Source organism: Rhinoraja longicauda, chromosome 18, assembly GCF_053455715.1.
Source record: "Rhinoraja longicauda isolate Sanriku21f chromosome 18, sRhiLon1.1, whole genome shotgun sequence".
In the NCBI taxonomy this organism is placed as follows: domain Eukaryota; kingdom Metazoa; phylum Chordata; class Chondrichthyes; order Rajiformes; family Arhynchobatidae; genus Rhinoraja; species Rhinoraja longicauda.
In genome coordinates, this window is record NC_135970.1 from 20,429,040 (window position 1) to 20,450,066 (window position 21,027).

Genomic DNA, 21,027 nt, shown 5'->3' on the forward strand with positions numbered 1-21,027 from the left:
CGTCACATTCTAGGTATTTCTCATCATCTCTGGTTGTTTGTGATTGAAGATGCTGCTTCCCTGTCTCTATGTTTGGTTGCACAGCTCCCTGAAGATTTATTTGAAGGGGAGATGATGGGTTTGTTTGAGAGAGAATAAGATGCAAGGGAATGAGACTAATAAGATTGCTCCCCTGGGAGACAGAATAGTTATGATGAGCCATTTGGCTTTCTTCTAAGTTGTTGTATGTACAAATACAGGTTAGCTATGATTTAACTGAAAGGTCTTGTCTTGCTCCTAAGCCCATTAATACCCAGCCCACAAAAATTGATTTGCTATGTCACAGGCGCTATAACATAGAAGACACAAGCGTGACTGAAAGATTTGCATTAACTCACCTGAACGTGGAAGGACCTAGCTAACTGGTAGCAACTCTCAGCTTGCATAGCCTCCACCTCAGTGTTATGGAAAGCATGAAGAGCCAGGTGCTGTACTTTGCTGTAATCCTAAAATGAATGAGAAAGTGATATCAAGGAACCAAACTCCACGACTGTACTATCAAAACAAAATTGCTTACGTGAAACTAAAACAACTGATGACATTATTTCTTTTTACATGTTGCTTCACTTGGATTGAATTTCAGGAGGGAAAAAGATGGAAAAGTTTTTAATTTTCAGTTACATTGCCAAAGTACATTGGGACCAACAATTGGAGACATCTGTAATCAATAGCAGGAAGTTGGATTTAAAATTAAATTTGGTTCTTGACAAGAAGAGGATGACTGGGAGAGTCTGAGAAATGGGAGATCACCAAGGTTTAAGTGCAATCCTGAAACAGTTACCTTCTTACTTGCCGCAGCTTAGCAGGCCCATAAATGCAATGACACCCTGGTAATATATGATAAAAAGTACAGTAAATTAATAACGATAACCATAGTGGTGCAAAATCAAAGACTGTAGTGCAATCAAAGGCACAGAACATAGTGGCTGAGCCAGTTAGGGACTATTATGGCTATCCAAAAGGTTTGCGCCAATTTTACTTGGATGGGAATTTTTCATTTTTAAGTTCTCAAACTCTGCTGTTGGGCTTAGAACAATTCAATGAATTACTTGAGTGGGCCCTTGAGTTATATGCTAATATATCACCACTGTAAAACTGGATTCACTACTGCATGAATTATACCTTTTTGAAGAAGAAGTGGTTGGCCAGATGATTTAATACCATTGGGTTGCTGGGGTCAATTGTGTACGCTCTTGAAAGCAGCTGCACACCATTTTTGATGGAATCCGCCTAGATAAACAGGAAAGATTGGATCAGTTTGCAGCTTATTCAACAATCACTGTCACATGTTCAAACCACAAACAAAACAGAATCCAGTGTTGGTAGCCAACTTTTTTATGCAAGAACTGAACTCCACACTTTTAGGGGTTAATGCGACTGAAGGATGCAGATATGCATCAATTTTCTTGACGCGGAAGTTAGTTAAATTAGCTTGTCTCTCTGTGTGGAGCTGACTGGAACTGTCCATCACCAGCACTCTTAATCTGCTCTCTCCACAAGCTGTTTAATTATTTCTCCATACCCGGTTTCCTAGTAATTTATGCCACAACAAAACCACTTTGATTGAGAAACTGTAGACACGAGGAAGAGCAAATGCTGGTTTACAGAAAAAGACAAAGTGCGGGAGCAACTCAGTGGGTCACGCAGCATCTCTGGAGAACACGGATAGTCAGTGTTTCAATGATCGATACCCTTCTTCAGATGAAGGTCGAAACCTTTCTTCAGACTGATTGTAGTAGTGGGAGGAATGCTGGAAGAGAAATGGTGCAGGACAAAATCTGGCAAGTGACAGTTGGAGAAACAAGAAACCTCAAACCACCCCCTACCTGGGCACTTTCCCTCACAACCGCAGAAGATATAATATCTGTTCCTATACCATCTCCATCACATCCTTCCAGGGACCCCAGCAGCCCTTTCAGGTGAGACAGAGGTTCATATCACCTTCTTTAACCACATCTACTACATTTGGTGCTTCTGATGTCGCCTACTTTATTTTGGACAGACCACGTGTGACTGTTTCCACGAACATTTGCGTTCAGTCCACCAAGGCTTGATGGATCCCCAGGTTGCTAACCATTTTAATTCCCCATCCCGTTCTCACCTTACTGTCAATTGCCAATGAGGCCACACGCAAACTGGAAGAACAGCACCTCGTATTCTGCCTGGGTTAGGATTGAACACAGAATCCCCCAATTTTGGGTAACTATCCTACAAACAACACCTCTCCCTCTCTTCCCTATGCTCCCAGTCGATGTGCACCCATTCCTCCCTTTCCGCATCACATTGTTCCCTTCCACCTGTTCTTTCCTCTAGCGTCACATTTTATGCCTCTTCTATCCTTATCTCATACGTTTTGTCATTTCACCTCTGGCCTTTATCCAACCATCTGCCAATCCAAAACCCCCCTCATCTATATCCACCTATCACTTGCCACGCTTTGTTCCCACTTTCTCCCCATCAATCTCTAAAATCTGTCTGAAGAAATGCACCCACCCCAAACATCGCCCATCCATGCTCTCCAGAAATACTGCCTGACCTGTCGAGTTACTTCAGCACTTTGTCTTTTTTCGATTGAGAAACAGTTCCACTGATAAAACGACTGATGGCTTAGGAGCACCCGCAGTTCCTTCCCACAAAAATAGCATCTTATGTTGACCTATTTTGACCTTGTGTCGAAGGTCTGCAGATGTGCTCCCGATTAATCGGTTCTCCCCACAAAGCCATCGCACCCCTCAGATGAGAAGAATAAGGGCAGCAGGAGCCTGAGAACATTGCCCCCTTGCAGGTTTCTCTACAAGTCATATTGCATCTTGATATTGCCAGTTCTTCATTGTCAGAATCTTTAAATTGCAATGTGTCCACCTTTAAAGTGCTTTTTTTGGTCGAGCTGAGTTATAACTCAACAGGTCATGAATCCAGGAATTCTCTGACCCAAAAGCTCCATAGAAGCAGATTCAATATTATCTGCAGTGATTTAAGGCAGCACCACCATTACTTTAAGGGGTGAATAATAAATATAACTCTTGATTGCAATGCCCACATCTCATGAAGGAGTTAAAGGAAAATAGTTGCAGTTGCACCATTTTAAATTTGTCAATAAATGTAACCATGGTTAAGAGATAAGTCCCTACATCTGTTCTGCAACAGCTCTATTCCATTTCCGATAGAAAGACATAGTAACTCAGACAGGAAACTCACCTCCTTATTATTCAGCTCCAGGACAGCAAGCCCCACAAGTGCCCCCACACATTTGGGGTTGAGGTCGAGAGCCCTACCAAAGGCTAACCGAGCTTTCTCCAGCTTGCTCAACTTCACAAAGCAATGGCCCATGCCTAGCCGCACCTCGGCTGTGGAAACAAGGAACAGGAGCGGCAATCTGATAAATCTAATCGCAAGAAACACTACTCATTTTTCAGAGGGGAACAATCAGTAAAGTAATATTTCCACTAATATTACTAGTCGGAATTGTCGCACACATCTGTCAAATAACAAGCAAAAGGAATAGTTCACTATTTTATTTAGTGCAATGGAAAGGAAACAATAATAAAAGCTTGAGTAAATAATAGTTTCTAAAGAACAAAAATATAAGTTTTACGAACAAGCTTCTTCTGAGACAAAGAGGGCCTCTTCTTTTTGATAAAATCCAACCATTAATGAGTTTATTGAAATATATGCTATCAAGAGAAATTCAACCCCATACCCACTCTGAATAACTAAACAGAAAGCTCTTATCCAAGAATGTTTTGAGAGCTTGAGCAATCACCCCTCTCTGCCATTGTGCGGTAGTGTGTGTCATATATAAAATGCATTGCAGTTACTCACTAAGACTATTTTGATAGCAACTCACAACCCATGTACTCCAGCACAAAAGCCAAAGACAGCAGGCAAAGCTGTCAAGTTCCGTCTCCTTCAGAGTATCTTGGCCCATTGTAGCCACAAATCTAATTTGAGCACTTTGCCAGTTTATATATCCAAATAACATTTAACGATTGTGTTTTTCCTAGTCCATGCTTGCCTCACTCCACATACTCTTTAAAATCCCATGTTGTCCAACCTATTCTTCCTTCACTCCATAATATCCCAACAGAGCTATTGTGTTAGGAGCCCTACTGGGACTCCATTGCATCTCTGGAATTCTGATTCCTGCTGCCTTCCATTGTCATCACTGGAAATCTGTTTTCCCTGCTGCCTCTTTGGAAATCTGCCCCATTCCTGTCCACTTAAGGACCCCACTCCCTCTCCTATTATATGCATATAGAGGAGAAATCTACACAAGTGTGACTACTGCACACTTCAATACCCCCTGACAATTGCGATATACTGAATTTGAGTTCTTGGAAAGTGTGGCTCTCTCAGAAGTTGAAGTACGAAGGACTGTTAAAAGGCAGTTCCAAATAAAACAACCTTTGAGGGCCGAGTTATTCGGAGAGGTTGGGCAGCCTAGGACTATTTCTTGGAGCGTAGGACGCTGACAGGTGATATAATAGAGGTGTATAAAATCATGAGAGGAATAAATAGGGTGAATGCACAGCCTTTTACCCAGGGCAGGGGAATCAAAAACAAGAGGACATATGTTTAAGTCATGAGGAGCAAGAAATAATATGAATCTGAGGGGCAATTTTTTCCACACAGAGGGTGGTGGGTGAATGGAACCAGGTGGCAGAGGGGATTGTTGAGGCAGGTACTCTAACATAATCTAAAAGACACTTAGACAGGTACATGGATAGGAAAGGTTTAGAGGGCTGTAGGCTGATCGTAGGCAAATAAATCTAGCTTAGATGGGTCATCATGGTTGGCCTGGACAAGTTGGGCCAAAAAGCCTATTTTTGTGCTGAATGACTATGAATCTAAACTCTATGAAACTGCAACATAAATCTTGATTCTAGCATTATTGGTGTCATCCCCTACAGGATCTTTTTAAGAGGAATCAGTTTGGGTTGATGCAGCTGTTAAGTAGTTTTGACTGCAGACCTAACCTGTGTTGGAGTAACTAGAGCCATTCCTTACCTGGACATCCAGGATTAGTCCGAAGAGCCTTCTTATAATAAGCCAGAGCACCTCTGTAATCTTTCTTATTGAAGGAGATACAAGCTTTACCTGCAGGTAGGGAATAAAAGACAACTGGTTACATGCTATTTGGATATTTAAACTGGCAGTGTACAAATTGCAAGTCGTAGATTGCTTGGGTCAGGAGCCAGCGATCAAGCCAATTAACTTGTTGCAACTCAGTCCTGTGGTCATTCATTGGCTGCTTTTAATCACGGGCTGAGATTCAAGAAAAATCACTTTCAACATCATTGCAGGATAAATTCTGGATCACATAAATCATGTAACACAACGGCACTACCTCCTGGTACCAGTCTCCTGGTTCAAATGCTTCCACTCCAGTTTCTTGACACATAAGATTGCCAGTACTGAGGGAGGGCTTCACTTTTGGAAGTTTATTTTTCAGAGGTGGTGTTAAACTGAGACATGTATGCCTTCTCTGGCAGATATAAACGACTTAATACTTAAAAGAGCAAGGGAATTTCCTCTATATTATGACAACATTTAGTCCTCAATTTCACATAAAACATCGACTAAGAGAGTTGCTGAAGGAACTCAGTGGGTCAGGCAGCACCTGTGGAGGGAACAGGCAGTTGATTTTTCATCAAGCCCCTTCATCTGAATGCCCATTTCCCTTCACATGCTGCTTGGAATTCCTCCAGCAGCTCTCCACTTTTACTCCAGATTTCAGCATCTGTAACCTCGTGTGCCTACATAAAGCACACAGTTAATTGCAATTTGTGGAAGCCTGCTGCTTGCCAATTCCTTCATTACAACAACAATGGCACATGGAAAGTACATCACTGATTTTGGGACACCAATGTCGTAAGACACAATGATTGTCGCAGCTTGAGGTACTTTCAGATTAGCAAGACCGTGGGAAATAGGTTTCATTTATCATTCACACGGCTGAAAATTTGGACATCCGCTTTGATTTAATTGCTCAATGGCCATTGTAAATTCTTTATGGTTAATGCAGAGGAAGAAGAATCTGCCCCTCTTCTCCCAATCAGAGCCAAGAACATGCTTTGCCTTTAGACAATTCTTACCCAGGAGTGCGGGGATGTTACTCGGCGACTGATTGAGCACAAAATTGAACTGCGCCTCAGCTTGGTCCATTTTATCCCCCTCCAGCAGACAGAAGCATGCTCTCCCCAGCAAGTGGTTCTACAGATAAGAGAGCACATTAGGCAAAAACACCTTTCAACACTAATTATTTACATAGAGTTTACTAGCACAGAAACAGGCCTTTCAGCAGGTAGATTCTGATGTTTGTTTCACAAGTCCTGCTTCATCTCACCTTATCAGCAATTCCTTAAAAAAGTTTTTTCCCTCCTGTGTTACATCCTCTTTCACATGACATCGGGCATCAGCTTCAAAACCAACGAGATATTGATGTTATCACTCAAGATGCAGATTCAATCTATCCCATCTGGCCATCTCTAAAGAATTCAGCGTTCAAATGCTGCATTGTTTGATGGAGATCATTCACACAGAAGGGTGTCCGAAACATTCATTTTATGAAGTGCTGCTCAGAGGCAAACATTGCCAGATGTAATCTGTTTCAATTTCTGAGTCAAGGTCACGTCGAATGAGGTGTGGAGGGGTGTTCATTTGTCTTAGCAAAATACTGCAGGATAACATCAAGATCTTCCAAACATCAACTCACTCCAAGTCTTCCACTGGTTCACCCCTTCTCTTACTGTGGCTAGGATTGGTTCCGTCTCTTCCAGGAACTCCATGACTTCACACACAAATGATTTGCAACTTTTAAGACACTTCAGGAGTTGAGTTACCAATTAACAGTACAAAGAGCTTTCATCACATTTTGCCTTCATTTCCCGTAGTTGAGTTGAGGTCAACTGCTTTACGTCACTTGGTTTGATGTCCGAGAATGGAGGAGGTACATCTGAATGTTTATGCTGTGCAACTAGTTACGAGACTCAGTGACCATTAAGAATTACCTCAGGTTTGTTAGTGAGTCACCTTCTGGATCATCATAGCAAGTGTGATTATTCTGAGTCCATTGAAAGCAGCAGTCCATGTTTATCCTGGTTAGACATTCTGTGGCAACAGTCTATGCATGTACATCACCACTGATGTTCCAGATGTGATATTTATCGGCAAGTGAAGTTTCTAGTGTAAAAATACGTGCTTGTGCCTATTCATGAAATAATGCTTACTTTGTCACTCCAACATTCACAATGCTTTTAGCCCAATAATTAAAAATATATTGATTTAATATTACTCTACTGTAGATTTCATTTGTGGAGAGAGTTACCTCTTAAATGCATCTCTGCCATTCACCTCATCAACCCCTGTTTTTACATTCTTTCCTGAATTTAGAAATGGCATGTCATCATCAACTGTTGGAAAGGGTACAGAGAAGATTTACGAGGATGTTGCCAGGACTCGACCGTATGAGCTATAGGGTTGAGCAGGCTGGGACTCTATTCTTTGGAGCACAGGAGGACGAGGGGTGATCTTATAGAGGTTTATAAAATCATGAGAGGAATAGATACAGGTAGACGCACAGAGTTTCTTGCCCAAAATAGGGTAATTGAGAACCAGTGGACATAGGTTTAAGGTGAAGGGGGAAATATTTAATAGGAATCTGAGGGGTAACCTTTTCACAAAAAGGGTGGTGGATGTATGGAACGAGGTGTCACAGGGGGCAATTGATGCAGGGATTATTACAACGTTTAAGAAAAAAAATTAGGCTGGTACATTGATAGGATAGTTTTAGAGGAATATGTGCCAAATGCAGGCAGGTGGGATTAGTTTAAATGGGACATATTGGTCTGTGTTTGGCCGAAGTGTTTGATTCCATGCTGTATGAATCTGATTTATTGCAGCCTTGGGACTTAGGGAACTGACGCGGAGTCGAGGGACTCATTAATGCAAAAATGTAATAGGGTTTATTAGGTTTCTTTGTGATGGTGTGCTGTTCCAGTGTGGTGTTCTTGCACCTAATGTTTTTAGTGTATATTATTTTAATAACGTGTTTGATTTTTAACATGTTCATTTTATGTTTTAGTTATTAGTTTATGTAATTAGAAGTTGATTGGTCAAAAAATAAAAAACAGCGGGGATATATTATTGGAAAAAATGATTGATAAAATGTTTTTAATTGATAACACGTATGGTACCTTTTTGTTAACATGAAAAGCACTGGGTACCATAACTACAGTGACATGAATGATGCTCCTTTATGCAGTAAAATTTCAAATAATTCAAATTGGCTTTAATGTCGTAGGATCAATTCAAGGAAAAGTTTTACTCCGGTTCTTGCAAAGATGTCAGTTATGCAACAGGTATTCCATACAGTTTCACCTCCCTGTACTCTGTGATAATCTTCCCCTTGGCTTACCACACTGTGGCCTTGCTATACAACATCATCATTGCCCAAGTGTGTCTCAAGCCTCCCTGAACTATTACTTATCATACTCTTTCACAGCGCTAATCTGCATCTCCCTACATTCATTTCTACCATACATCACCACACTACAACTCACACACTCATGTCTGCGGTGCCCATACCTGGTCGTACATGATGATTTTGTCAGCCATGGTGTACAGCAGGGTAGCCTGCGTGATGAGCTCTTTCTTTGCATCTTTGTTCTTTTCTTTCCGTGCTTGCTGTACATAGTAAGCAGCCAGTGTGTCGAGACAGGTCATCTGGTCTTTCTCATGATCTCGGTAATCCAGGTTTCCATCGATACGAGCGGCCTCCAGAAGCTTGATAAAATCTTCCGTCTTTCCTTGCTTGAAGTACTCAAGCTTTAAGGTTGAAAGATTTTTAATTTGCGAAAGAACAAAAATTAGACAAACAAACCAGAACTTATAGACAGGAGATACAAAGAACTGCAGATGCTGGTTTACAAAATAAAGACGTAAAGTGCTGGATTAATTTAGCGGGTCAGGCAGCATCTCTGGAGAGCATGGAGAGGCGACATTTTGGGTTGGAAACCTTCTTCAGAGATCCTGACCCAAAGTGACACTTCACCATGTTCTCCAGAGATGCTATCTGATGCATAAAGAATTTATAGATCTAGATTTAATAACCATGGACTGGATACAAACAAATTAAGTCTCTGCTCTTTGTCCTGTAACTATCAGCCAATCACAACCACAAGGTACCAGCTCATTGGTAATTTTTTTCACTGTTACTTTTGCAAAGTCTCATCCCAGGCGCCTTCTGGAAATGTATACAAATAACATCAACAGATCCTGCCTCATCTTGAAATGTGAATGAGTGACAGGAGCTGCAAGCAAGATGATTGAGATACAAGCTTAGACATTAAAATTCAATTCATTGAATTGCTGCTGGGGTGAAAATGATGACGGTAAAAACACTGATTCCAGCAGCAAATTCCACTGATGTTTTCTCTAGGAAAATATCAGCGGGCCTTACCCGGTCGAGCTTGTCTACAACTTCAGTCATATAGTAATGTGACTGACTTTTAGCTGCCCTCTGAAATGACCTTGTTTGCCTCTCAATTCAAGGGTTACTAGGAGTGGCAATAAATGCAGACCTCATAATTTACTCTTCTTTTCTGAAAATGCTATTCTTCTGCTGAGACTTAACAATACAGTTATAAAGGTACACTATAACTTCCTTGCTTTGTATTCTGCGAAATTTGCAATTTTAAATAAACCTTCTTATCTGGGAGTCATAGCGATGCGCAACACGGAAACAGGCATGACCAAACTGGCATACTGGGCTAATCCAATTTGCCTGCATTTGGCCCATGGCTCTCTCAACCCTTCTTATCTATGATCTACCCAAATGTCTTTTTGAAGTTGTAATTGTATACAGTCCGACAACTTCATTCGCTTCAGATAGACTCGCACATGAGTGAAAATGTTGTCCCAGATCCTTCTTAAATGTTTCCGTCAAAGCCTTCTAGTTTTTTAAAATCTTCTACCCTGGGAAAAAGACTGAGCGTTTACTTTATCCACGTCCCTCGTGATCACGTACACCTCAATAAGGTCACCTCTCAGCTTCCTGCGCTCCAAAAATAAAGTCTCAGCTTATCTAGCCTCTCTCTATAACTCAAGCCCACAGGTCCAGGCAATATGCTGGTGAATCCCTTCAGTATCCTTTCCAACTTAATGCTATTCCTCCAATCGCTGGGTGAACATAAATGCGTACAATATTCCAAGTGTGGTCTCCACTTACAGCCGCATTATGACGTCCCGACCTTTGTACTCAATACCCTTCAAAATTTTACAATTTTACCCAAGCCAATTAATCGACAAATCTGTACGTCTTTGGACGTGTAAGGAAACCAGAGCACCCAGAGAAAACTCACATGGTCACAGGGAGAACATGCAAACCCTGTACTGGCAGCACCCTGTCAGGAGCGAACCCGAGTCTATGGCGCTGTAAGGCAGCAACTCTATGGCTGTGCCACTGTGCCGCCCCAGTCTTAGTTCGATTTCCATCACATTTTTGCTATCTCCTCTAGTCTGACATTTCCACCGTGGGAAAATGGTCCTGACTGTTTACCCTATTTATGCCTCTCGTAAGTTTATTCATTTTTGTTCAGAAAGAGTAAAATACATACCGCCAGGGCCATCCATATGTGAAGCTGGGTGTGCTCCTGCTTGAGGATACTGATGACTTCATCTCCCTCTGGTAACTGATCGAAGTCAAGCTCGATGACCTAAATATCACAATTAAGTGTAGGTTAGATACGAGGCGATTTCATTCAGCTGCCAAGAGTCAACCACCTCGGCACCTTGGTCATTCCACCAAGAGAGATTTTACAGAGATAAAACTATTATGATTTTCTCTCCTGCATAGCATCTCACTTTGCTTTAACTAGAAGAAAAATGCAAGAAATCTGAAACACTACACTGAAAGCTAGAGTGCAGTTGTTACATAAACATAGCACAAAAAGTAAGGAAATTTGTGTTTGGTAGATTATTTCTTTGTTGTAACAATGCTTCTTAGCAATAAATCTTATACCGTTGGAAAGCCTGTTTATTTCCCTTTTAAATGGTGCCACATTTTTAAGGAACATGCATTTGTGGGATGAGCTGCAGAGCTGAGTATATGGGTTGCGCCCATGAAAAATTTGCCAAATCTTCTCTGCCAATGCCAAACAGCTTATTCTGCTGTTGCTATTGACTCTTGTTTTGAGCTTCTGGTACCCCCAGGTGCTGACAATCAGGTGCCTGATTGGCAGCATCTGTGAGCATGGGCCCTGCTACAGTGGTCAGTAGGTGTCTGCTCCAAGAATCGGCATGCCACGTTTGACTGATCTGGATAGGGCCCGTGCGATAGGGCAACTTCAAGCTGGTGTTCCGCAAAACCAAGTTGCGGCATTATTTGGAGTGAGCCCTAGTACCATCTCCAAAGTGAAGGCCAAGTTCCATATAACGGGGGATGTCAGAGACAGGCCGCGAAGTGGGCGTCCCAAGAAGACGACACCCGAAGAAGACCGTTTCCTCACCCTGTCAGCACTTAGGAACCGTAGGCTGTCTTCTACAGATTTGCAGTCAAGGTTTGCAGGACGATATGGCCGACGGCTCTCTGCCCAGACAATTCGGAACAGACTGCACGCAGCCGATCTCCGGTCTCATAGGGCTGCCAGGAGGCCTGCCATGAATGCCCTTCACCGTCAGGCCCGTTTGCGCTGGTGTCGGCAACACATGCACTGGAACCTGAACATGTGGAGGAACGTTATGTTCAGCAATGAGTCCAGATTCTGCCTACGGCAGTTGGATCATAGGGTCAAAGTGTGGAGAAGACGCGGAGAACGCTATGCTGATTGCTGCACCGATAGAGTAACATCTTTTGGTGGAGGCAGTGTGATGGTGTGGGGCGGCATCTCCCTCACTGGAAAAACGAGGCTTGTCATCATTGGAGGCAATCTCAATGCAGAGAGATATCGAGATGAGATTCTGCAACCAGTGGCAATCCCATATCTCCAGTCTGGGACCGAACTCTATCCTCCAAGATGACAATGCTCGCTCCCACAGAGCAGGGTTTCTCAGAGACTACCTCCAGAATTTGGGAGTGGAGAGGATGGAATGGCCTGCCAGCAGTCCTGACCTCAACCCCATTGAACACTTGTGGGATCAGCTTGGGCGTGCTGTTCGTGCCAGAGTGACCAACACAACCACATTGGCTGACTTGCGACAAATGCTGGTTGAAGAATGGGATGCCATCCCACAACAATGTGTGACCAGGCTGGTGACCAGCATGAGGAGGAGGTGCCAGGCTGTTGTGGCTGTGTATGGTTCTTCCACACGCTACTGAGGCTCCTGTTTATTAAATGAATAAATTGTTAAATTGCCAATATGTCTTGTTTCTTCAGACTTCAATCATCCAATCCACCAAACAACACCGAAGAAGAGTCAATGGCAGAATAAGCTGTTTGGCATTGGCAGAGAAGATTTGGCAGATTTTTCATGGGCGCAACCCACATACTCAGCTCTGCTGCTCATCCCACAAATGCACGTTCCTTACAAATGTGGCACTATTTAAAAGGGAAATAAACAGGCTTTCCAAAGGTATAAGATTTATTGCCAAGAAGCATTGTTACAACAAAGAAATAATCTACCAAACACAAATTTCCTTACTTTTTGTGCTATGTTTAGAAAGGAAAAAGACATGCCAATGTTTCGAGTGAGCATATTTGAAGAATCTTTGAAGAGAAACAGCACAGAAAGCATGATAGATGGAATATACAAGAAAATCAGAGACATAATTGAAAGAAATGGACAAAAGTAATCATATGTTGAAAAAAATCCATGAACATCATTATAGAACAGTACAGGAACAGGCCCTTCTGCCAACAAGGTCTGTGCTAAACATGATGCTAAATTAAACAAATCTGTTCTGCCTGTATTTGATCCATTCCCTGCAAATCCAAGTGCCTATAGAAAAGCCATTTAAACATCACAATTGCACCTGTTTCCACCATCATCCCAGGCATTCCAGACATCTGCCACTCTTTGTTTTAAAAAAACTTTCCCCCTTTCATTCTTCAACTATATACTCTATTGTTTGACATTTGCCACCTGGGAAAAAGGCTCTGACTGTACAACCCATCTTTGCCACTCATAATTTCTATCAGGTCTGGGACAAAGTTCTATTGGAATTCTCCCCTCAGCCCCTGTCATTCCAGACAAAACAATCCATGTTTGTCCAAATTTTCCTTGTAGTTAATACCATCGAAGCCAAGCAGTATCCTGGTAAACCTCGTCTGCGCCCTCTCCAAAGCCTCCACATCCTTCCTCTAATGGGGTACATCGACAGCAGCCCACAGAGGGGTAGCAGCGATGACAAAAGACCTGGCCACCTCCCGATCTACAAATTAATGTCCCTTCCCCCCCCTTTACCCGATGGAGCATAGGACAGGGTGAGGGGGAACACCAGGGCAGGGACCAGAAGTCACAGAGAGGAAACAACAGGGGACAAGGTGAGGGGTGGGGAGTGAGAGAGGAGGAAAGAGAAGGGGGAACGGCGGGGAATGTGGGGGGTGAGGAGGGTAAGGGGGGGGAATGAGGTGAGAATAATAATCGGCGAAGCAGAGGAGGGGAAGTGGGAAGCAGAGATGAGGTGGGGTGAGGAAGATAGCGGGATGGGTGAGGTAGAGGAATGAGGAGGAAGAGAGGGGAGGGTAAGTGGGGGTGAGGAGGATAGAGAGGAGGTGGAAGCATGAGGGGGGGAATGAGAGCGGAGGTGGGTGAGGAGGAGAGGGGAGGGCAAGGGGAGTTATGGTGGGGTGAAGAGGATAGACAGGGGGAGTGGGGAGAGAGGTGAGTGAGAGGGGAGGTAGAGGAGGGCAAGAGGAGTTACGGTGGGGTGAAGAGGATAGACAGGGGGAGTGGGGAGAGAGGGGAGGTAGAGGAGGGTACGGGGAGGGGAGGGTACGGGGAGGGGAGGATACGGGGAGGGGAGGGTACGGGGAGGGGAGGGTACCGGGAGGGGAGGGTACCGGGAGGGGAGGGTACCGGGAGGGGAGGGTACCGGGAGGGGAGGGGAGGGTACGGGGAGGGGAGGGGAGGGTACGGGGAGGGGAGGGTACGGGGAGGGGAGGGGAGTGGAGTGCCGTGGCGTGCCGTGCCGTGCCGTGCCATGCCATGCCAACTGAGCTGCGCTCAGGGCATCGGCACAGCAAGATCCCAGCAGCGCCATCCTGCCGGCGGCCTCCCCTGTATCCCCGACTCCGGTCCCCCGCAACCAGCCCTGTCCCCAGCCCCCCGCTCCCGGCGGCCGACCCCTCACTCCCGGCGCCGACCCCGGCCCTCGGTTACCCCGGTCACCCCATTCCCGCACCTCGTCCGTGTCCCGCAGCGGGATCTCGATGGAGCCGCGCGACAACATCCCGAGCGAGGCCTCGCGCCGCTCCCGCCTGGCGCTGACCCGCAGCCGCAGCCGCAGCCCCGCCCCCCGCCAGCGCTTCCGGGGCACGAGCTCAGCCCAGCGCAGCCCAGAGATGCGAGTTGGCCCAGGCCGGGCCTGGCCTGCGGGAGGGGAGGGGGAACAGAGTGGATACTGAGGGGGCGGGGATACTCAGGGGGCGAGGGAGCAGGGCCAGAGTGGGGGTGGATACTGAGGGGCAGGGTCAGAGTGGTGGATACTGAGGGGCAGAGTGGGGTGGATACTGAGGGGCAGGGTCAGAGTGGGGGTGGATACTGAGGGGCAGGGTCAGAGTGGTGGATACTGAGGGGCAGAGTGGGGTGGATACTGAGGGGCAGAGTGGGGTGGATACTGAGGGGCAGAGTGGGGTGGATACTGAGGGGCAGGGTCAGAGTGGGGGTGGATACTGAGGGGCAGAGTGGGGTGGATACTGAGGGGCAGAGTGGGGTGGATACTGAGGGGCAGGGTCAGAGTGGGGGTGGATACTGAGGGGCAGAGTGGGGTGGATACTGAGGGGCAGAGTGGGGTGGATACTGAGGGGCAGGGTCAGAGTGGGGGTGGATACTGAGGGTCAGGGCCAGCGTGGGGTGGATACTGAGGGGCAGGGTCACAGTGGGGGTGGATACTGAGGGGCAGGGCCAGTGGGGTGGATACTGTTGTGATATTGCAAGGACTACTTTGTTGTATTCAAAGGACTACTTTGTTTGCCTGTGTAGTAACGTGTATATAAGAGAATGGGGTGATTTGGTGGTCACTCTGGTTCCAGGTGGCCGTGGAATAAACAGCCTGGATTTAGGGGCAGGGTCAGTGGGGGTGGATACTGAGGGGCAGGGCCAGTGGGGGTGGATACTGAGGGGCAGGGCCACTGGGGGTGGATACTGGGGGTCAGAGTGCGGGTGTATACTGGGGCAGGGTCAGAGTGGGGATTGAGGATATTGAGGGGGCGAGGATACTGAGGAGCAGGGCCAAACTGGGGAGTGGATACTGAGGGGGACGGGGAGAGGGAGCAGGGCCAGAGTGGGAGGAGGCACTGAGAAGAGAGGGAGCACCGAGTGGGAGAGAGAGGGTCATTCATTGGAAGTGAGGGGATTGGACATTCAGTGGGAGAGAGGAGAGGGACATCCAGTGGGAAGGGGGGGGGGGGAGAGGGAGGGATGGAGAGGGGGACGTTCAGTGGGAGAGGAAGGGATGGAGAGGGGGACAGGGAGGGATGGAGAGGGGAACATCCAGTGGCAGTGGGGATATCCAGTGGAAGGGAGGGAGGCATCCAATGGGGGATGGAGGAGGCGATATCCTGTGGGAGGGATGGAGGGAGGGGGACATCCAGTGGGAAGGACATCTAATGGGAGTGGGGTGAGGGAGGGAGACATGCAATGGGAGAGAGTACAGGACCTAGTGGGAGAGCAGGAGATAGGTGAAGCACACAATGGAAGATGGGTAGAAAAGGAGGAGCGCCCAATGGGAGGAGAGAGAGAGAGAGAGAGAGAAAAAGAAAGAAAGAAGCCAACGCCCAATGAGGCTGGGCATCATGTGCGGTATGGGGCACCGATGGAGGACAGGGAGACAGGTTAAGAAAGATAGATAGACCAGAGAGATAATTAGTCAGGTTAGCGCCCAATGGTATAGGGCAGCACCCAATGCTGGTGGACATTAGGTGGAGATGGGGTACCACTAGAGGACAGGGAGCAAGTGTAAAAAAATAAATAAATATATATATAGTCAAGGAAGGTACCAGAGGGAGAGGGCCCAGTTGCTCAGTGGGTGGGAGAGAGAGCGAGCGATGTTGGCACACCCCTGAGGGTGGGACACACTGTGGATTAGGGAAAGGGGAAAGGGATACGCCCAGAAAAGGGGATGGGGAGGTACCCAATGGAAGAGAGAGAGAGGAAAGACTCAATGAAGAAGGTGAAGTAAGAAGAGGTAGCTAATTTGAGGAGAAAGAAAAGTGTTACACTGTAGGAAAGGGTGGAGGGGAGAGAGCGAGAGAGAAAAATGGTGGACGGGAATGAGTAGGCACCCAGTGAGAGCTGTGATCTGGGCAATATGAAATAAACTTTTGAAATGTATGTAGTTTCCTGTAATATAGGAGACATGGTAGCCAGCTATTTGCAAATTCTCTCACAATTGGTAATATAATCATGTCTAGATAATTGAATTGAATAAATTTTATTAGCCACATAAGTACACATACAAGGAATTTGCCTTGGTGCTTTGCTCGCAAGTGACAACACGACATACAGTAAACAATTAAGAATAAAACATTATAATTTAAACATGTGAAGATTGAAATAAAATCCAGAGCAAAAGGAGGCTGCAGACTTTTGGTTGTTGAGTAGAACTACTCGTGGAAAAAAAGCTATCTGGCTGTGGCAGCTTTGACAGTCCGGAGTCGCCTTCCAGAGGGAAGTGCTTCAAAGAGTTTGTGGCCAGGGTGAGAGGGGTCAGAGATGATCTTACCCCCTCGCTTCCTGGCCCTTGCAGTGTACAGTTCGTCAATGGGGGGAAGGTTGCAGCCAACAACCTTCTTGGCTGATCGAACGATGCGCTGCAGCCTCCGGATGTCATGCTTGGTGGCTGATGGAGGTGAGAATAGACTCTGTGATGGCAGTATAGAACTGGACCATCATTGCCTGAGGCAGATTGTGTTTTCTCAGCAGCCGCGGGAAGTACATCCTCTGTTTGGCCTTTTTGACTTTGGAGTCGATGGTGGCCTCCCATTTAAGGTCCCTGGAGATGATGGTTCCAAGGAACCTAAACGACTCCACAGATGTAACTGTGGTGGTGTTGATGGTGAGGGGAGGGGGAGCTTTCCTAAAGTCTACAATCAATTCCACTGTCTTAAGAGCATTGAGCTCCAGGTTGTTGCGATGACACCAGGATGCCAGCCGTGTCACTTCCTGTCTGTAGGCAGATTCCTCCCCATCCTGGATCAGTCCAATCAGGGTTGCGTCGTCCGCAAACACGAGAAGCTTGACAGAGGAGTCTGTGGAGGTGCAGTCGTTGGTGTAGAGGGAGTAAAAGAGAGGGTAGAGTACGCAGCCTTGCGGTTCTCCTATGCTGAGGGTCTGCGGGTCCGAGATGTGCTTTCCCAGCCTCACATGCTGCTTCCTGTCTGTCAGGAAGTTGGTGATTTACTGACAGAGGGGTTCAGGCACAGTCAACTGGGAGAGTTTGGAGTGTAGTAACTCTGGTACAATGGTGTTGAATGCAGAGCTAAAGTCCACAAACAAAATCCTTGTATTGGTCCCCTGGCGGTCTAGGTGCTGGAGGATGAAGTACAGGCCTAGGTTGACTGCATCATCCACTGATGTATTGGCCACGGCGGGGATCCAGCAGGGGGTTTGTGATATTTTTCAGCTGGGCCAGCACAAGTCTTTCAAGGGTCTTCATGATTACAGAGGTCAGTGCGACAGGCCTGTAGTCATTAAGACCAGTAATCCTTCGCTTTTTTGAGTACAGGAACAATAGTGGAGATTTTGAAGCAGGCAGGGATAGTGCAGGTTTGCAGGGCTGGTTGAAAAAGTCTGTGTAGATTGGTGCCAGTTGTTCGGCAGAGAGCTTGAGGATAGAGGGGGAAATCAGTTTTGATGATCTCGTTGGAAGGATATATTTTAGTCAGGACCCCTACCAAAGAGGAAAAAAGGGTCACCCATGGAGAGCACACGAGACACCCACTAGAGAGGAAGAAGGAGTTTGGTAGAAATTGTTTAATTGATGTTTATTTGAAGCTATATATTTTGGTAGAATAAAGAGAGACAGATAGGAGAGTTTAAAGATGGGAAGCTGCATGTACATATGCATAATGGGCAAGTAATATGGATAACCCAAAGACATTCTGTAAGTATATCAGGAGCAAGTGGATAGCCATAGAAAGTGAGAGACTAAAGGGATAATTTAGTGTGCGGCCGCGTGACATGGGCGAGGTCCTAATGGATTACTTTTCATCTGACTTCACTACGGAGAAAGATATGCAAGACAGTGAGTTTGGGAAGGAGTAAATTAATAGTTTGAAGAAGGTCAACATTAAGGGGAGGGGGGGGGGTGTTAGATGTAATAGATGGCATAAGGATTGGTAAATACCCAGGGCCAGATGTGATCTATGCAGGGATACAAGGAAGGAGATAGCTGGGGACTAGACGCAGATTTTTGTATCTTCATTAATCACGGGTGAGAGACTGGAAGATAGCTAATGTGGTTACCTTATTTAATAAGATATGGGAATTACTGGAGAAAATTCTCAGGGTAGGATTTATGTACATTTGGAAAGGCAGGGGCTGATCCATGGTTGATTAGGCAACATGGCTTTGTGCAGGGGAAACTATCTCATTAATTTGATTGAGGTTTTTGAGGACATATGTAGGAAGATTGATGAAGGCAGGGTAGTAGACGGTGTCTGTATGTTTGTTAGAATACCATTTGACAAGAACCCACATGGGATTCTGACAATTGGGTGCAAACCATTCTACAGTGATATGAGAAAGCACTTGTCTATGTCCCCAATACCTCTCACCAACTTCTACTGATGCACTGTAGAAAGCATGTTATTGGGATGCACCAGCACATTGTTGGGGAATAGCTCCGTACAAGATCGTAAGAAATTGAAGAGAATTGTGGATGCAGCCCAGCCCATCACAAAAACCAAGCTCCGTTCCATTGACTCCATTTACACCTCACACTGCCTCGGCAAGGTCACCAGCATTATCAAGGACGAGTCTCAACCTGGTCACTCCTTCTTCTCCCCTCTCCCATCAGGCAAGAAGTGTAGAAGTGTGAAAACGCACACCTCCAAATTCAGGAACAGTTTCTTCCCAGCTGTTATCAGGCAACTGAACCATTCTATCAACAACTAGAGAGTGGTCCTGAGTTACTATCTATCTCTTTGGAGACCCTCAGACTATCTTTAATCGGACTTTACTGGACTTTATCTTACATTAAACATTATTACCTTTATCATGTATGACACTGTGGACAGCTTGATTGTAACCATGCATTGTCTTTCGCTGACTGGTTAGCATGCCAACAAAAGCTTTTCACTGCACCTCAGTATACATGACAATAAACTAAACTAAACCAAGTTGAGAGGATTCTAGAACTCTTCCCCTATAAAAAACTTTAAGTGCTGAGGGTTGATTGAAATTTTCGACTGACTTTAGCTTGAGGAGCAAATCCTCATCTTCCGTCTGGGCTGAGTGCAGCTTCCACACTTGGTATTGTATTCTCCACCTTTAAGTGACCCATGGTTTCTTGCTGCTTGCATCAGAAAATGGTCATCACCTTGGCTCAGTTTTACATTTTCTGTTCGTACCGCCTAGTTTGCTGGGCCATCTCACAACCTCATCGTTTTCAAAACATTTTACCAATAAACAATTTGCATCACTCCCTCATGAACCCATCTGTCTCACCATATTAGAGATATACTCTTTGTTCTCCATCCCTCCCCCACCTTAGACCAAATGCAGGCAATGGAGGCTGACTTAGATGGGCACCTTCGTCAAAGTTGGGCCAAGGGGCATGTTTCCTTGCTGTATGACTATGACTTGTTGGTTGGGTTTAAGAGTCACAGAGGTAAAGGAAGCGAATTAAGTTGATCTGAAGATAAAGATATGATCTGACTGAATGGAGATGCCGATTCAAGGAGCTGAATGATTTCTGCCACGGTTTGAGGTTTTTGCCTGTACCCCTGATGGATTGACTACAGCCAGAGAGAACAGATCTGTCTGGGCCAGCTGGTTTTGAAGTGACGTTTGATTATTCAGTGTGACACCAGCATCCATCAACAACTATACTGCAATTGCCATTTTTCTATTAACATCTGATATACTTTTTTCGAGAAAGCTGCTGGCAAATGAAAAGAGATTCAAAAGATGGTGATTTTCAGCATTTCAATAATGTTAAAAGTTATCGTAATTTGAGAAAATACGTCAACCTCTGAAGCCAGGAGCTGAACTACAGCTGGAAACGTATGCGAGTCGCAGGCTGAAATGTATTTAAGAGGTAAAGTCTTAAAATAAACTAGACAAAGTGGACCCCGTTGGGCCCAAACCTGCATTGGTGCAGCACCCTCTCCTCCTCCCCCACCCCCTCCTCCCCCATCCCCTCTCCCCTCCTCCCCCTCCCCTCCCCTCCTCCCCCTCCTCCTCCCTCTCCCTCCCCATCCCCTTCCCCTCCCCCTTCCCCCCTCTCCCCCACTCCATCCCCCTCAACCCCCCTTATCTTCCCTCCTCCCCCTCCCTCCACCCCCCTCCCTCCCCCTCCCTCCACCCCCCTCCCTCCCTAGGAGATAGATTTAAACTTTAAAATGTGAATAACTTTAAAAATATAACACCGATTTCAATGAAACTTCTTCCATTAGCACCAAAGGGATGACGTTGAGTAAGGTGGGCCTAAAATTGTCATGCTATCGTGTACCATTTTGGCTGTAGTTCAGGAACAAACAAACAAACAAATGAGAGTTTTAGTATATAGATTATAACACGTTTTCCTACTCAAGTTTTAATGCATGTAGGCTGTAAGGAATTCATCCAGTGGTGACTAGTAACAGGTAGTATATTTTGCACAAAGAT

The 21,027-nt window shown here is 45.6% G+C and overlaps 2 protein-coding genes across 2 annotated transcripts in view; one reads left to right on the forward strand and one right to left on the reverse strand.

The window, feature by feature from the left end:
• Positions 1 to 14,489, reverse strand: part of ctr9 (CTR9 component of Paf1/RNA polymerase II complex) — a 34,278-nt gene extending 19,789 nt beyond the window's left edge. Inside the window, exons 1-8 of the mRNA XM_078415262.1 lie at positions 14,381 to 14,489; positions 10,656 to 10,754; positions 8,626 to 8,865; positions 6,135 to 6,252; positions 5,047 to 5,136; positions 3,238 to 3,386; positions 1,162 to 1,269; positions 378 to 485 (exon numbers count right to left, since the gene is read on the reverse strand). Of these exons, the coding sequence (XP_078271388.1) occupies positions 378 to 485; positions 1,162 to 1,269; positions 3,238 to 3,386; positions 5,047 to 5,136; positions 6,135 to 6,252; positions 8,626 to 8,865; positions 10,656 to 10,754; positions 14,381 to 14,428 (960 nt within the window). The 5' untranslated portion in view covers positions 14,429 to 14,489. The remainder of the gene's footprint in view (positions 1 to 377; positions 486 to 1,161; positions 1,270 to 3,237; positions 3,387 to 5,046; positions 5,137 to 6,134; positions 6,253 to 8,625; positions 8,866 to 10,655; positions 10,755 to 14,380) is intronic.
• Positions 14,490 to 20,207: 5,718 nt separating this feature from the next.
• The window catches only part of LOC144602164 (uncharacterized), a 145,332-nt gene continuing 144,512 nt past the window's right edge, over positions 20,208 to 21,027 (forward strand). Inside the window, exon 1 of the mRNA XM_078414901.1 lies at positions 20,208 to 20,458. The gene's annotated coding sequence lies outside the window, so the exon portion shown is untranslated. The remainder of the gene's footprint in view (positions 20,459 to 21,027) is intronic.